General features: G+C 43.2%; 1 protein-coding gene across 4 annotated transcripts in view; it reads left to right on the top strand.

The window, feature by feature from the left end:
* The first annotated feature begins 257 nt into the window (after window positions 1–257).
* LOC106957296 (diacylglycerol kinase eta-like) overlaps window positions 258–17,857 on the top strand; it is a 29,048-nt gene continuing 11,448 nt past the window's right edge. For 2 of the 4 annotated variants that reach the window (XM_015048571.1, XM_015048573.1), the window contains exons 1-22: window positions 258–369; window positions 581–706; window positions 1,637–1,739; window positions 4,578–4,740; window positions 4,877–4,985; window positions 5,966–6,187; window positions 6,389–6,480; window positions 7,166–7,265; window positions 7,360–7,681; window positions 8,257–8,388; window positions 10,161–10,295; window positions 10,416–10,533; window positions 11,252–11,362; window positions 12,065–12,161; window positions 12,524–12,631; window positions 13,073–13,186; window positions 13,263–13,397; window positions 14,272–14,432; window positions 14,518–14,623; window positions 14,966–15,058; window positions 15,150–15,269; window positions 17,402–17,529. In XM_015048571.1, the coding sequence (XP_014904057.1) occupies window positions 587–706; window positions 1,637–1,739; window positions 4,578–4,740; window positions 4,877–4,985; window positions 5,966–6,187; window positions 6,389–6,480; window positions 7,166–7,265; window positions 7,360–7,681; window positions 8,257–8,388; window positions 10,161–10,295; window positions 10,416–10,533; window positions 11,252–11,362; window positions 12,065–12,161; window positions 12,524–12,631; window positions 13,073–13,186; window positions 13,263–13,397; window positions 14,272–14,432; window positions 14,518–14,623; window positions 14,966–15,058; window positions 15,150–15,269; window positions 17,402–17,529 (2,789 nt within the window). In that variant the 5' untranslated portion in view covers window positions 258–369; window positions 581–586. The remainder of the gene's footprint in view (window positions 370–580; window positions 707–1,636; window positions 1,740–4,577; window positions 4,741–4,876; window positions 4,986–5,965; window positions 6,188–6,388; window positions 6,481–7,165; window positions 7,266–7,359; window positions 7,682–8,256; window positions 8,389–10,160; window positions 10,296–10,415; window positions 10,534–11,251; window positions 11,363–12,064; window positions 12,162–12,523; window positions 12,632–13,072; window positions 13,187–13,262; window positions 13,398–14,271; window positions 14,433–14,517; window positions 14,624–14,965; window positions 15,059–15,149; window positions 15,270–17,401; window positions 17,530–17,857) is intronic. The other 2 variants (XM_015048572.1, XM_015048574.1) reach the window with 2 other exon arrangements.

Here is a 17,857-nt window from a genome sequence, read left to right on the forward strand (position 1 = left end):
CTGTTTTCTGCAGTTTTCAGTTTAGTTCTGCTTTTGAGCCACAGGTTTTCAGTGCTGCACAAATAAAATACATTCACAAAAAGATGAAACACGACCCCTGCATCATTAATATTTCACCGTGTAGAAATAAAAAGCCGTTTGTGTTATTGAAGCGTCTGCCTCCAGACATATTGAGCTGAAGTTTTACTGCAGGCTGCTGAGTGACAGCCCCTGTAAAGTGTGGAAACCTTTTCAGTCCTGTTCGTGTTTCTGTGTTTTTCAGTGTGCAAGTTCAAAGCCCACAAACGCTGTGCCGTAAGAGCCACTAACAACTGCAAATGGACGACCTTGGCCTCTATAGGCAAGGACATCATTGAAGATGAGGATGGGGTGAGTTGGTTTGAAGCAACTTCTTACTAACTTTTAAATATAGAGCCATCACAAAGTATTTCACGTTTCTTTCATTTTACGAAGGCAACCTTCAATGCCGACCTGTTGTAAAAAGAATGTCTCGACAAGAGAAGCATTTATCCCATTCTGTAACGTGTGTGTGTGTGTATGTGTGTGTGTGCGTGTGTGTGTGTGTGTGTTAAACCTCCAGATTGCCATGCCTCATCAGTGGTTGGAGGGCAACCTGCCTGTCAGTGCCAAATGTGCCGTGTGTGATAAGACATGTGGCAGCGTGCTAAGGCTGCAGGACTGGCGCTGCCTCTGGTGCAAAGCCATGGTAAGGCATCTGTCACACCGTCATGCTGCACGCAGCGAGCATGCAGAGGAGACTGTGCGTCTGAAGGAACATGTTAGATTGGGCAGCGTGGGAACGTCCTAGCATGATTTTCATCTCAACCGTACGCTTGTCCTGAAGCGCAAACCACATCTGCAAATCACTGCGCACAATGACAAGCTGAAAAACGCAACAACACGTTAAAAAACACAAAATCAAGTTAAGAAAATGGGTCGACGTCAACAAAACGGAAGAGGTAGGTCTTAGTGGGAAACCTGAGACATTGTTGGCCAGCCTGCATGGGCCCCATGCGGGATATGGTCAGGTGTGCTGGCCGGGTGACTGGGCGACACCACCTTTATCTGTAGAACCAGATGTTATGCTGGCTTTAGGGCATTCACTGAAAATATAAATGTTACCGGCGATGCAAATGCAGCTACCGCTATATTTAGAGTCATTAGAAGCTCAGCTCTGTTGTTTTTCACAGTGTGGGAAATACGTAGCACTGTGGCTGCCTTCCTATCTGCCTAAACAGAGAAGAAGCGAATTCAGGAATAATTTCTGGTCCCAAAGCCAAAAGTGTTGTCGCCCAATCAGTGATCTCTCAGGTCTTCCCACTGAGCCTTACTTCGTGTGTTTGGTTAAAGCCGCTGTGTTTTCTGAATATGTGTAGTTTTGTTCAGTGATTAGTTGACGTAGCTCGGTTCCACCGTATATAACTCTATAGCTTGGAGGTTGTTTTAATATTTTCTGCTTACTGGAGCAAATATTTTTCAGCAAGTAATTTTTGTTCCAATAAAATTACAAATGCCCTAAATGAGTCATCTTTGGCATATCAACTACTCCTCTAATTGCAAGAGGAGTAGTTGCTGTCCGTTTTGTTGATTCTGTAGAATGTCAAACAATGTTTTTTTCTTTTATTTCTTCCTCTAGGTGCATACAGCCTGTATGGACCTGTACCCTCGCAAGTGTCCTCTGGGTCAATGCAAAGTCTCCATCATTCCCCCCACGGCGCTCAACAGCATCGATTCAGATGGTAGGCACCGACTGCGCACGCGGTAACCTGTACACTAACTCACTTTGAAAGGTCGGGGGTCAAAGTCTGACTCCACCTGTGAGGAACCGTTCACTCTCACTGGAGCTTTCACTTCATTTGATCTGCTGATCTCTTTTCTTTGACCTCTGACCTGCTGTTCTGTCCGGGAGTGATGTGGTGTGAGAGCAGGATTCGACTTGATTCGATAAACCCATCCACGACCTCTGTGGTCATTATTTGTCAATCTAAGAACAGGCTGGCTGTCATCATCTAATCGGTTATTTTTAATGAGCTTCCTGTTTGTGGTAAAAGACTTCTTGTGACTTTCTTTAAGCGATGGCTTTCTTTTTTGTTGGTTTGGTGGCTGGAGTGGACACAACGGGAGACTGGACAGTTCTGAAATAGATTTGAAAATGAGAGCATTACACTCACAAACAATAGGATACAGGAACTACTGAATACAAATGAACACTGCAATCTTTAGATTTCTATTTGACCATGCTCCACTGTCCTTCCCTTTATAATCACATTCTATTTTGTGTGTGTGTCCCTGTACGTAAAATCCAGCAGCCTCTCTGTTTCCCTGACCCTGAGGTGTCTGGACAGCCTGCCAGATCTCACTGTGAATCCATTCTAGTTCAGCACCTGCGAGACGAACCCTGATAAGCACGCTGGATTAGATTACTGTCTCCGAAGCAATCACACACGGGCCGCTGCGTCTGAAAAGCTGCCATCTTCTAAGTGGCGCCTGAATAATAGAAAAGTGGTGGGATTGAGCATCCAGATGAAGAGAGCAGGACAAGACAGCAGCAGAGGTGAAGCTACGACGACGATGCTCTCACCTCTCTGCGCTCGCGTGCCGAGGATCCCCGCTGCTTAAACGAAGGAGAGCGAAGGGGGCGCTCGGGTTTCAGTGTTGCCAGATTGTGCGGGTTTCCGCCCAGTTGGGCTGTGTTTGGACAGCTGTGGGCGGGTTGTTAATATTTGGGCTGCCTTTCACAACATTATGGCAAGTTTTTAGAAAAATTTCAGAGGAAACCTCTTTCACCGCAAAAAACACCAAACCTTACTGAGTATTTTGGTTCCTAGTGCAAATATCTTCATATCTTTGAAATAAGGCAAAACTAGCTTACTTTTTCATCAGTACTGAGGAATTATTGACTTAAAACAAGCTTCTATATGTTGCTGAAAAATTACTTGTAAGTTAGGTTTTGTCTTATTTCAAGTGTGCTAAGATATTTGCACTAGAAACCAGACCAAAAATACTTTGTAAGATTTTGTGTTTTTGCAGGTTTTTTGTAGAAACGCACAAGACTTTCCGTGTTATTGCACTTAACCTGAATGTGACGTCATCAGTGACTAGTCGTTTCTTCGTCATGTGTCTCTACGTAGCAGCATTAAAACAGAAATCCCAGGGCAACATCATGATTTAAAAGGAAATGTCTCTCAAGTCTCATTCCGTTCAAAGAGTCAAATCCTTTGCAGTTTCAATGGCATCTGGTTCTGTTCAGAACATAATAAAGGAAAACCAAAATTGTTGCAAATTGTCCAAATGTATATAACATTCCATTTTAGCTTTTTATTTCATAGTTCATGTAACAACCAAAAGAAATCATGAATGAAGAGGAACAGAAAGAGACATACATTTATAATATCTGCCCCATTTTCACATAAATGGGGCAGATAAAAAAGAGCTGCTTGAGACTGAAGACTTTTGTCATGTAGTTTTTGGTGGAAAAGAGAGAAAAGATTGAGCTTGTTTCATCATGCGATTAATTTCTTTCTTTCTTATTGCAACAAAACTACTTTTATGAACAAATTTCAAATACACAGAAAAACATCAGCCCATTTTTCAAATTTCTTTTAAATGCAGAAAGAGATTTTGATTGTTTTTTTGGGTGTTAGGATCCTTCCGTACACCAACACCTTTAATTGAATCGTCTCAGTGCTGAATGTACATTTTTTGAAAATGTCACATCCCTTTTAAGTTGTGTTTGCGTTCTCTCTTTACATTTTGGATATTGTTTGGAATATTATTGGGACTACATCAACATCACTTTCATTAGAGGTTGAGACACGCTGTTTTTTTGGAGTCTGATCTGGCAACCCTGTTGGTTTTATCTGGCTGAGGGAGTGTGATGCGTGTGTGCGTGTGTGTGTGTGTGTGTTGTTTGGGGAACGGAGGAGGGGGGACACGAGCTGCAGCACGTGCCGCAGCGCCGTGGCTCCCTGTCTCCGCTTCCTCTCTCTCCCCTACCACTCACCCTCTTCTTCCTCCATTCCTTAGCAACAGCACGACAGAGAAAGGGAGGCAGAAAGAAGGGGGGAAATCAAAGCGGAGCGCAGATGAAGACACTAAAGAGCAAAGACTGGGGGGAGGGTGTGAGGGGAGCTATAGTACGCAGAAGGCTGTCATCACCAAGGTTTTCCTTAAGGACCAGGGCGCCTTGCTGCTTTGCCTCCCACAGATCAGCCTATAGCACGTGTTCTTACCTCATGTCACCGTCACACACGGTTTTGATGAACGGTGGAGAGCGGGGTCGGATCCATGTGATAGACTCTACCTGCACCACTTTGCTCCCTCGTATTTATCACTCTTTCAAACAACACTTCGTCAGCCGGAAAGTCAGTTTATACAAAAGCGTCGGTAGGTGATTAAATAGAGAGGCTTTCTAAACTTCATGATACACAAAGGGAACCAGATTGAGATGCTTTAAATAGGCCGTCATAAAGAAACCCTCATCAAACCGCGCCGTTGTTTTCTTGCCGTTCTTGTTGCTGAACTGCCAAGGAGGAGCAGGTGGGAATGTTCAAACTGAAACGGTGGATTTCCTGCAGGCTTCTGGAAGGCCACCTGTCCCCCGTCGTGTGCCAGTCCCCTCCTGGTCTTCGTCAACTCGAAAAGCGGCGACAACCAGGGGGTGAAGTTCCTGCGACGCTTCAAGCAGCTTCTCAACCCGGCACAAGTCTTTGACCTGGTCAACGGGGGTCCACACCTCGGGTGAGGAGATGAACCCGGCGCTACTGCTTATGGGTTTGGGGTTTTTTTGTTAAGTGCCTTCAGATGACATTAGTTGTGAATTGGGGCCATGCAAATAAAGTTGAATTGACCTGAACTGGTTTTGTTTCTCCGTCAGCCTGCGTCTGTTCCAGAAGTTTGACAACTTTCGGATCCTGGTGTGTGGCGGCGACGGCAGCGTGGGATGGGTCCTGTCAGAGATAGACAAACTCAACCTCCACAAGCAGGTGATCCAGGGGACAGGAATGTGTGGCTGATGTGTTTGAACTTAGTCTTGTCTTAACACCCTTGAAGATTCTCACATTATAATCACATATTGCAATATATCTTAATCAAGGTTTTCAATCGCACAAAACAGTGAAGTTTAATGAAAATTATGGGGTTTTTTTTTACTCTTTAAAATCAGATATTTGGAAAGTGTTGTGTGCTTTAAAACTGCAGTATGTGACTTCTATAAAATATGGTTTTTTACATATTTGTTAAAATTGTCATTATGTTGTGACGGCATAAGAATTTGAAAAAATTCAAGCTTCTCCACCTCCTTCCTGAGATACCGGACAAAAACAACCAACCAGGGCCAGGAGGCGGGTCTTAGCGTTGTTAATCACCCTCCTGTATGCGCTGTTCGACGTGCTAATTGAGGAAAAACAACTTACCATTACAGAAAACAGTTTCCCCGCTGCCATTGGTGGCTATGCTACTAGCATTAACATTTATTGCAGGCTACGCTGTGATGCACCAGCTGTAGCAGCAGAGAGCAAAGCAGGAGGTTGTGAGCAGTTACACTAGGATGATTGACAGCGCTAAGAACCACCTTCTGGCTCTGATTGGTTGTTTTTGACAGGGAGAATTTCTGCAGATCACTGCAGCAGTACAGGAGGGAGGTGGAGGAGATTGATTACACACAGATTCATCTGTCTCATAACATAATGTCCCGTCGTGACAGTGCAAAACACAAGATTTATTTCAAAAGTTACATATTGCAGCTTTAAGTAGAAAACAGGAAGGCTGAATGGAGCAAAGCAACCTCGCTCTGTTTCATTCCTCCGACCTGTAACCATGTTGGATTTTTGGGAACCTCAATCTGTGAACTCCCAGCAGATGGTTTGTCTTTCCTGCTGGCCGACTTCCATAAAACACAGTCATGTAACCGGAGCAGCGACGTCACCGCGCCGCCCAGTAAACCCCTGTGCCTGCTGCCTTTCAGTGCCAGCTGGGGGTGTTGCCCCTCGGCACCGGCAACGATCTGGCCCGGGTGCTGGGCTGGGGCCCTTCGTGCGACGACGACACCCAGCTGCCCCAGATCCTGGAGAAGCTGGAGCGGGCCAGCACCAAGATGCTGGACCGCTGGAGCATCATGACCTACGAGATCAAGATCCCACCCAAACACAGCTACCCCACCACGCCCGAGGGAGCCGACGACTGCCAGGTAGACGGAACGACCAACACGCACACTCTGACACAGCAGGACCTCCAGACAGACCGGAGAGCGCCTGACTTATGTTTTTTTTTATTTTTTTTATGCTGCTTCACTTCAGCTGAGGTTCAGAACAGGAAGAAGAAGAAAAAGAAGAAAAACGATCCCTCTGCATCAAACTGACACCATTCATCTGTTTCTTTCTTTATGCAGTTTCACATTTCAGCGTATGAACACTCAGTGACCACTCACCTCACAAAGATCCTCAACTCAGAGCAGCACTCTGTGGTCATCTCCTCTGCCAAGTAAGTGCTCCACTGTAAGAAGTCAGCCTGTGAACTGGAGCCTTTAATTGGACTGAATGTCAACAGAAAATAAATTTTAAGAGCTGCTGCTGCATCAGTAAAACCAGGTCTGGAAAGCAAGTTATGGGGAGCACAAGTTTATTTTAACACTCGAAAAACAGTAAATTTTATCAAGTATTTCTGTCTAGCTTTTAGTGCAAATATCCTGGAATGAGACAAAACTTACTTGCAAGTAGCTTTTCAACAAGATATAGAAGCTTGATTTAAGAAAAATAATTCCTTAATATTGGTGAATAAGTAGTAGATTCATTGACAAATTATTTCATTTAAACAAGACAATATTCTCCCAGTGGAACTGGTACTTTTTCATCAGCATTAAGGAATTATTGTTTTAAATCGGTCTCCTATATCATTCTGAAACGTTATTTGTAAGTTTGTCTTATTTCGAGAATCCTGAGAGGCGTGCAGTGAAGAAAAATCCAACACAGGCTTATTTAAATAAAATTTGAGACAATTGGAAATTAAAAAACTGACTGAAAATACTTGGTAAGATTTTGTGTTTTTGCAGAGCAGCAGGCCAAATACAGTAGATTCGATTCTGACTGGGACATCTCTGGCGTTATTGCAGCGTCTGCATCTGAAAACAGCAAAGGAATGATGATTAATTTTCTTTTGTGTTTCTCAGGATTCTGTGCGAAACTGTGAAGGATTTTATTGCCAAAGTGGGGAAAGCGTATGAAAAAAGCACAGAGAACGTTGAGGAATGCGACTCCATGTCTCTCAAAGTAAGCAAAAACAAGAGAAAAGAATCACCATTTTCCTGTTTAATTTTCTTTAACTTGTCTTTTTTTTTTCTAACTGCCTCCCCCCTCCCATCAGTGTGCCATCCTGAACGAGAAGCTGGACTCCCTCCTGCAGACGCTGAACGCAGAGTGCCAGTCCCTGCCGCCGCTTCCCCACTGCACCCCTCCGATCGTGGAAGAAGAACAAGAGGAGGAAGAAGAGGAAGAGGAGGAGGAGGAGGAGGCCAGCGAGGAGAGCTTAACGGAGCTCAAGGGGAAGCTGGAGGAGGAGGAGACGGAGAAGGGGCGCGGGGGCAGCGGGCCCCCCCAGCAGCTGTTTAAAAGCCGGGAGCAGCTGATGCTCAGGGCCAACAGTCTGAAGAAAGCCGTCCGGCAAATCATAGACCAGGCTGTGAGAGGTGCACTTACTTTCTGACCTCTGATGACTTAGGATTCTGCGTGTTTGAAATATTGTTTTATTATTGGAGGCAAATGCTTATAAGAAAGCGCGAGCACCTGCAGCTAGCCCTGTCACCTTCACATAAACATAAACGATAAACTGCCCCAGCAGATATTGCGATAAACGATGATATTGTTGTTTTTGAGATGTAATAGTTCACACTGGACCTGGACAATATTTTAAATATGCTAAATAAAATACCTCAAACATAAACAAGAAATAAAATGAAAATAAAAAAAAATTTGGTTTCCATTGTACACTCTGGAAGAGTGTATTGGTGAATAAAATCCACACTAAATGAAATATTCAAAAACCCAAAATGTTATAAATCGATGATCAAATCAATGCCAGGACTGTCCTTGACTGATGATAAACCGCAAACGAGACTTCTTCCGTTTTTTTCCTCCCCAGCCAGTAAAAGAGGTGTGAATACTTTTGCGCTACGTCTATGTATTTTTTTATTATTATTATTATTGTTATTATTTTACGGGATGTTCAGCGCATCGTCTTCACTCCTCCGCTTTCTCTCTGCAGTGGTGGACGAGCAGAACGCCCACACGGATGACACGGAGCTTCCGTCGCCGCTGGAGTTCAGGAAGGACAGCGAGGACGAGAACAGGGACAGCGAGAAGGACGAGGACACCAAGGAACTGGAGGCGGTGTCGTGTGAGTGTTTACTCCTTCACTCTGGCCTCTGACCTGCCAGACGTCCAGGTTACACTCCGCCTGCAAACCTTCCACTGACCGACTCTGTAGATTAAAAAAAAAAACTTCACTTGTTGCTGAAAGGGAGTTTAAATGTCGCCACCTTGTGGATATTCCACTCATTGCAGCGTAGGGATCAGACACACGGCTCATGGAAAAATGTTCTGCTGACGCAAATCATGTTTCCTGTCATAAATAAACTCAGGGATTAGTGCTAAAAGTGAGCGCAGAGGAGCTTCCCTCCTGTGGTATTCCACCTCCTGCTTCAGGCTGAGCTGTTTATCTTCACATCTGCAGTTTTCCACAACAGCCTGTTGACACGGAGAAGTTCTCCGGTGATAAATGAGCCTACCTGACGGCAGGGCAGAGCTGCTGTTTGTAGCTGTCTTCCAAGTCCAGACAGGTTACCATGGAGACTCCCCTCCCCTGGACCGACCACAGGACGTTTCAACCTCTGCGGGGCAGAACGCCTTCCTGTTTATCCGAGTCCTGTTTCCTTTCTTCCTCACTTTTTTATTACAGTTAGTCGACATGCTGGTAGCACTCGAATGCTCAGCTTCTTGACTTTTCTGACCTGGAAGCACCAGAGTCTGAAAACACAAAGACGGTTTTAGGTGTTTAAGTTAGATAAATTATCCCTTTCATATCTTTATGTCTTATTTCTTACCTAACGTCTGTGGGTGTGTGATATGGGCTTTGAATTTTATCATGATATTCTGCAGTACTACTGCAGTAACAATTAAAATTAGTCTTAAAAAACATTCCTGTTTGAAACGGGCTTAAACATGCACCGCCTGCTTAAAGAAATGTGATTAATACAGAGACTTTATGTAATCATCTTTTCAAATTTACTGCTATTTATTGATGTTCTCATGGAAGAAAACAATATGAGAAAACTATAAATGTAACATGTTAGCTTTTTTTAAATGAGCTGAAATTTATCATGACATCAATAAATCAAACTTCTTATCATGACAAGAAATTAAAAAAGGAAAAAAGAAACGGAGTGTCACTTTTTTTATTTTTCCGACTGAAAAATCTCTAAGTTAGCCAGGCAGGATGAAGAAAAAACTGGGTGCAATTTATCAGTGCACACCTAGTAAAAGATATTTCCCAAAGTAACAAATTGTGCTCGATGTTAGCAGTTTTATAAAAACGATCAAGCTGAGCTCATTTTTGCTGCATTAGAAAACATCCAGTTCCAGCTGAAGAAAACAACACTGACCTTCTGAGAAACCAGCTTCAGCTTACATTTCCTTCTGATGCATTACAGTTGAAATCTTCTAAGTTGATTATTTGTGGAGCATGTTTTTCAGTCCGCAGAGACCCTGTCTCTGCGAGAGAAGGACGGGTTCAGTTTAGCGATAAGTTTTAAGGAGCAAAGCAGATAGATGCTCACACAGTGAGAACAGTCATAGAGGTGTAAATTGATCTTGTCCAAGAAGGATCTGCTATGAAGTAGGTCACTGTCAGCTGATAAGTATTACCTGTTTTTAGACTAATCGTAGTAAAAGTAGACATTACAGTTAGTCGTTTAGCTTTATAGGAATTAGCCTGTATTTGGAGGGTTTGTTTTATTCGGCTGCTTCATTAGCTGTTACCACAGTGCACAGCGTCAGTATTAGGTGAAACAGGTTATATTTTACACGGTGTGTCGTTTTGAACCCCAGGAACCATTCAGTTCAGTCGAGAAAAGACTGAAGCGTTCCCTGTGTGCTTCTGTGTGTGTTCAGCCGCCAGGAGCCCCTGTTCCCCGACAGAGAGCAGGGTGAGCCGCAGCACCCAGTCGTACGGCCCCTTCACCATCACCCCCTTCACCACCAGCAAGGAGAACCTCCCCGTGCTCAACACACGCATCATCTGCCCTGGTAAACACACACACACACACACACACACACACCTCAACCTGTTGCACCAAAAAGTCCCCGCTCCGTCAGAAGCCGCAGCCCGGTGCCGTTTCCTGACGGATGCTTTGTGTTTGTGTGCAGGGCTGCGAGCCGGGCTGGCCGCCTCCATCGCCGGAAGCTCCATCATTAGCAAGATGCTGCTGGCTAACATCGACCCGTTTGGCGCGACACCCTTCATCGACCCCGACCTCGACTCGCTGTGAGAGCTGAACTACCTCCACTTTCACTTCTGTTTGTCGTTCGCACGTCTGGTTGCTCTCTGAAGTCGCGTTTCCATGACAAACGTGCGCAAATCTTTGTCTATATTCCGCTAATGAACGTCCTTTCGTAATTGCGGGGTTTCTAGCTTGTTCACGTGATAAGACATTAAAAATTATGACAGAGAAATTATGCGATATAATCATGATTTATCCATGGTGCTGGCGCTCATCATCTATCAGCCAATCAGTGGAGACGTTTAATTTTCTTCAGGCATTGGAGTGACAAGCCCCACCTACTTGGGAGCGGCGCTTTGGGGAAATTGTTGTCGGCCATTTTACAGAAGAGCTATGAATTCAATATGTTAGAATGACACAACTTTTTATGAGCTGTGATGCTGTGAGAGCTCTGGTGGAGCCAGCAGCAACAAACCATCATCTTCCTTCCACTTCCTGTCGTCTCCTTTGTTGTTTCTGCCAGTAGTAACATCCATCTGTTCATTACATGACCCTTGTGAAGTGAAAAAAATGTTTTGTGAAATACATCTATTTCGATACAAGTAAAAAAAAAAAAAACTTACCGAAAACATCAGTTTTCCCCAAAATTGCTGTTTCCATTAAGCGAATAGATTTTCATTACTTGTGCAATGTTATGGCTAATGGAAACATAGCCAGTCTCCGTCTTGCTCACAGACACTTCTTTGTCTCCTTGTGAAGCAGAGAGGGCTACATGGAGAAGTGCGTCATGAACAACTACTTTGGCATCGGCCTGGACGCCAAGATCTCTCTGGAGTTCAACAACAAGAGAGAGGAGCATCCAGAGAAATGCAGGTGAGGCGCCGGGCCAGGCGACACATCGATGTTAGTGATTAATCAAAGTTTTGGGTTTTGAAGATTTCATTCATGGAAAATCTGGATGTTTTTTCAAACAACGCCCTGTTTGACATTTGATATCTGAGAGTGATGTCAGCATGCCCAAGGCTGCCATCTTGTTTTACAAACGTTTTTTACAGGACTTTGGACTCAGCTCAATTCTATGACACAGTATAAGAGTGAGGCCACAAATGTTTATTTTCATTTTCATGAAGTTACAAGAATACAGTGAGAGTGAGGTAATAAAGTCATATGACAATGAAATCAAACTAATACGAGAATAGAGTCTTAATATTACCAGAACAAAGTTGTAATATTTGGACAATGAATCATTCCAGTATGAAAAACAACATTTACAACATATACAAAAAAGTATTCGCACTTTTTTCTCAGTAAAGCAATTTTATTCTCATTCTTCTGGTAAAATGTCTTCTTTCTCCGGCTAATATTATGACTATCTTCTTGTAATTATGCTGAAATAAAAGTCACTTTTTAAAAATATTTTTTCTCATTTGTAAATTTGTTTTTTTTTTTCCGGCTAACCCTGTGGTCTGTTATTTCTGCGGTTCTTTTTCCTGACAGACTAATTTAAATACAAATGTTTTTCCTTGGCCTTATCAATAAAACGACTAATGCGCCATCCACACCTCCCCAACCCAGGAGTCGTACGAAGAACATGATGTGGTATGGCGTTCTGGGCACCAAAGAGCTGCTGCAAAGAACCTACAAGAACCTGGAACAAAAAGTGCAGCTGGAGGTGAGGAACCGATGGTGTTTCAAAATGGTTATTGGAAAGTGATGGACGTTGAACCCCAGCATTAGCTGTCATCTGCTGTCACACGACTTGGCGTGTTGTACGTCAGGCTGCCATCGTCCGGCGTTCAGCGTACCGCACATGTTGACTTTATCAGTGCAAACGAAGCATCTGCATGCCACACAATAAAATGAAGTCATTTTGTTTTAATGTCATTCCTGCAACATTTGAGTGTCCTTTGGGTAAATCTCCTCCAGTACCACACTAATTCGGCATGTGGGTTGTAAAATCGCACAAAGAGTTCATGGAGTGACGCTGCGGAAGCGACCTGAAGCCGAGCTTTACTTTGCCCTGGTGTCTTCCAGTGTGACGGTCAGTACATCCCCCTGCCCAGCCTGCAGGGGATCGCAGTGTTGAACATCCCCAGCTACGCAGGCGGAACCAACTTCTGGGGCGGCACCAAGGAAGACGATGTGAGTACATTCACAATAAAAACCACTCTGTTTTTCCTCCTCTGCCAGCCAATGAATGCCGGCGCAGACGGACGCTGGTTTGACACGACCCTGACGTCCTGCAGGCCGGATTGCTACGTGGGCTGGTTTGTTAAACTCTCAAAGAACAATGGCTGCCTGAGGATTAAAGTGTCAGCTTTCGCAAATTTAGGTTATGACCTATCAACACTTCGTAGGTGAACTGATTTACCTACTACTTGTAGGTAAATCAGTTTTTCCAGTGTGTTTGCAGTGCATAAATGATCCATCTAAGGTGCCTGAATAAAAATGCACACCTGTAGTTGCAGCCATCTTAAAAAAACCAAAGTACTTCATCTCTGCAGATTGATTTTGTATTTTTGCTGAGAAACATCTTCAAATGTAACAGAAGCATCTCTCACGTTGTACTGTGATGCTGTGCAGATCTTCTGTGCTCCGTCATTTGACGATAAGATCCTGGAGGTGGTGGCTGTGTTCGGGAGCATGCAGATGGCCGTATCCAGAGTCATCAAGCTGCAACATCACCGCATAGCCCAGGTGAGCAGCAACACGGACGGCAGCAAGGACGACAGTCAACGTCTTCCCAGCTAACCCGCATCTCTGTCTGAATCAGTGTCGAACGGTGAAGATCACCATCCTGGGAGACGAGGGCGTTCCCATCCAGGTGGACGGTGAGGCTTGGATCCAGCCGCCAGGAGTCATCAAGATCCAGCACAAGAACAGAGCGCAGATGCTCACCAGAGACCGGGTGAGGGAGAAACGCTGGGCTGGGGGATGTGGAGGAGAGGGAGATAGGACGACACGGCTTAAAAATAAAATCTCCTGGGGGTTTTTTCGGTTTTAATCTTTTTTTTTTTTTTTTTTTTGTCATTTATTTTCTCAAAACGAAATTAAAAGTGACAGAAAATATTTTTAAAAAGTGGATTTTATACTGCAAAAACAGAGAATTTCACTAAGTATTTTTTGTTTAGTCTCTTGGGCAAATATCTTATCACACTTGACGTAAGACAAAACTAACGTACAAGTAACTTTTCTGCGAGATATAGGATCTTGTTTTAACTCAATAATTCCTTGATATTCATGATAAAGTACTAGTTCCACTGGCACATTGTTATATAAGAGAAATAATCTGCCAGTGGAACTAGTACTTTTTATCAATATTAAGGAATTATTGACTTAAAACAATCTCCTATTTCCTGCTGAAAAATTACTAATGAATTAGTTTTGTCTTATTTCAGACCTGCTAAGAGCTTATTCTTGTAAGGTTATTTTATTTATATAGCACATTTTCAGCAACTTGCAATTTGCATTACTTCAATTTTATTATCATGACTTTGTTCTTGTAACATTATGAACTTAGCCTGACTCTTATATTTTGTCATGACCTGAAAGTCCAAATCAATATAAACGGTAAAAAAAAAAAAACTTGTAAAGCAAAATGACCACCCTGGTCTTGCTGACATCACTCTGAACTATGGGAACCCAAGGAGTGCTTTGATGAAAAAAGAAAATCCATATTTCCCAAAACTTTAATCTTCAAAAACCAAAAGTTTATTTAATGCTAGTATTGGTTTTATTGCAGCTGTAACTTATCCTGAACTTTCTCAAACTGTTTCCTGCAGGCGTTTGAGAACACGCTGAAGTCATGGGAGGACAAACTGAAGTACGACAAGCCCCCCCTGCGGCCTCACCTCTACCCGCAGCAGTCTGTGGATCTGGCCACAGAGGAGGAGAACGCCCTGATACAGATGTGCGCCCGGGCGGCCGAAGAGCTCATCACAAGGTAGGAACGCTTGATCCAGAACGTCGGGTCCGAATCCATTAGCCCTGGCTGCAGTCCTGTAAGCGTTCTCTCCATGTGGCCGCAGGATATGCGAAGCCGCAAAAACCAACGGGCTTTTGGAGCAGGAGCTGGCTCACGCCGTTAACGCCGCGTCTCACGCCATCAACAAAATGCACCCCAAGTTCCCAGAGGTCAGCAGCTAACACAGCACATTACTACAGTCTGTTTAAAGCACCACATTTAAAGCTGCACTATGTACATTTTACTAAAAATATTTTTTTTTACGTATTTGTAAAAAAGACAGAAAATGTTACTCAGTATTTTTGTCTAGTTTCCAGTAACTTTTCAGCAAAATATAGGAGCTTGTTTTGAATCAATAATCCCTTAAGGTTGATAAAAAAAATAATACCAGTTCCACTGGCAGATTATTTAACTTGCAACAGGAAGCATGTCTTGTTGCTTGTGTTCAGGATGTTTCATGAGCCGCTCATCGCGTGACGTGAGCCTCACTACCGGTTGTGTTCCTTCTCCAGAGTCTGACGAGGAACACTGCTATCGAGGTGGCGAGCACCGTCAAGGCGCTCCACAACGAGACCGAGTCTCTTCTGTTGGGACGAGTCTCTCTGGTTAGTTCTGGAATTGATTCTCTTCTATATATATTTTATTTTTTTATTATTATTATTTTTTTAATGAGTTGACTTTTCCTGCTTCTGGCAGCAACTGGACCCGCCTGAGGAGGAGCAGCTGTCCAGTGCTTTGCAGAGCCTGGATGTTGAACTGGGCAAACTGGGAGAAATCCCCTGGCTGTACCACATACTGCAGCCCAACGATGAGGAGGTAAGCAGCCTCTTTCAGCAGCTCCTGCTTCTCACGGCAGAGACGGGTCTGCTCATGTACACAGATGTGAACAAAAGACGATGTAACAAACAGAGTAGGGAAGTAGGTGAACCCTTTGCCTAAAAATTAACCATTTCAATCCATACGCAACATGTAAATCCAAACAGAAATTGAAGTTTATCTCACTCTTTAGATATAGAGGTCAAAATATAAGTGGTAGAAACTGTTCTTATGTTGCAAAAACAGCCAGCCTCCTCTTAAAATCTGAAAATATATATCTGTAGAGGAGATAAAAAAAAAATATTTATCAGCAAAGACTGATTCTAGAGCCATTAAAAGCATGTTTTAGGTTTTTTTTTAAAAGCTATTTTATGCTTTTATGTTTTCACTGTTAAAAATGAGCCTTTTATTGAAACTAGTTTGAGTGGAAAAAAAGAAACATACAAAAAAAACATGGAACTGGCCTCTTTCCATTCATGCCAGCAGGTGGCGTAGCCTACATATACGCTTGAAGTACTTATTGTAGCAAAAGAAATGCACTAAACCTTAAAAGCTTCACTGTGTAAATCCTGTTAACAACTTCAGAGCAATTTTTTCCATTATTGCTTAACTTAAGCTGGATTTGTTCACCATAAGATTTAGTTGCGTTAGAAATCGTTTTTTAACAGGTGATATATATATGTATATATATGTGTGTGTGTGTGTGTGTGTGTGTGTGTGTCAACCTTTTATCCGGCTGAAGTTACTGTAACTTCGTAGCTCAGGGATCCATCTTAACCCAGTTAGTGTGAGCCTGGTCCTTAAGTCTTGCTCAGTGTCAGTCTGACACCTTGAGGTAACAGCGACACATTACAACCCGGTTCTAATGAAAACAGAACCAAACAGTCAGACTGTGAACTCTTTATAGTTGAGCTTATTTTAGCTAATCGTTGCCTAAAATAAGCTAAAGTAATTGATTGCTCTATTCATTATTCTGGCAGGTAATATGTGAGAAAAATGGCATGTTCTGCAAATTTTTATTTTGACCACTTAAGCCTATTTTACACAACATATATTTAAAAATGTGCAAAACAAATAAGTCAATTCCTTTTTAAGAAAGAAAATAAACATTTTATTTCCTAAGATGCAATCACAGCGTTCCTTTAGTGAACACTTAGCCATTTATAACAAAGAATTCATCTGACAACTGGCTTTTCTGTGTCTATATAAATTAGTTGATTATCAATTCATCAATCGATTAATCATTTCAGCCCCCAGTATTGTTTACATTTGTGTCCAGCAATAACAACTGGAAAGCTCGAAAACTGCTGGACATCCCTAACATTTAGTTTTTCTCTAAAACTGATGCACCTTTGCAGGTTATTTTGCTTTGAAAACGCAACGTTTCAGCTTTGACTTTCTGATTAGTGCAAGCCACTCCCTTCATAAATCACAAGATAGGTAGCTGTTATTTAAAAAAAAAAGAAAAAAACTTCTTTGTCAAAATGGCCACATTTGGTTGATCATGTTTGATTTTCCAAAAGCAATAAGAAAATAAGACATCAAAGTGGCGTGAATACTTTTTATAGTCACCAGCTGCGTTTCCATTGACCAAATAATTGCGGCGATTGGACTTAAGAAAACAAACACGGCAATTTCAAAAAGGCTCCATTTTATTGATAAAACGCTTTTGCACTAGGATGAGGCGGCTTTTCAGCTGTATCAAAATTAGTATGTTTCGTAAAACTGCAATGGCAACACTTTTTCGCATCACACAAGTCATGTGATCAACCACCAGATGTTACTACTGGCAGAAAAAGACGAAGAAGAAGACAGGAAGTGTTTTTAACATCTTATCACGTGAACAATCTTATTGACGTGTGACTGTGATTGCATTTCTTCTTCAACAGAAACACTGTGATTGCAAAATTTAGTTTTTTCGACATTAGCGTAATATCGTCGACGTTTTGCTCAGAAACACAGCTAGTGTACGCTGCTGCCATTGATTGATTGGGAAAAGGCTGCATCGGGCCCCATAAAGACAATGTTTCACGGTGCATCCCGCCCCTCCCCATCTAATTCTGCCAGTCTTGCTAAAATGTAGCATTGCTCCAGAGAACAAGAGAGTTGAGTAGCTAAATGAAAGGCTATAGGTTGACTGTGCTTATGTACCAGGACCCCTCTCTGGGTTACGGCAAGAGGAACAGTCGCAGCAGCGTGTTCCGCATAGTGCCCAAGTTCAAGAAGGAGAAGGCCGCCAAGAAGACGAGCCCTCAGTCAGGTAGGGGCGCTCGCACCGTCACCTCTCTGAGCAGACGCACGTACCTACAGCTGCTCAGGAAGGGTCAAAGGTCAACTAGCCCGAAGCGTGGCGTGGTGCTTCGGAGGCCGCGTTGCTTCCTTTAGATAAGGACGTGCATGAAATCGACACGTAGAGGTGGAAATGCTTGATGACACAAACGGCGTGTGGTTGAGGTGTTACATCCCGAACCATCAACCTGCACCCTCACCCCTTCATTCATGCTCCCATCCGGGTTTGTGGAAGAGTGGAGGTGATCCGGTTGAAGCTCGTCAGGCTGGATTGGTTGTCCAGACGGGTGGGGGGGGGG

This window comes from Poecilia latipinna, unplaced genomic scaffold, assembly GCF_001443285.1.
Source record: "Poecilia latipinna isolate Pla-1442-1.1 unplaced genomic scaffold, P_latipinna-1.0 Scaffold892, whole genome shotgun sequence".
Classification (NCBI taxonomy): Eukaryota; Metazoa; Chordata; class Actinopteri; order Cyprinodontiformes; family Poeciliidae; genus Poecilia; species Poecilia latipinna.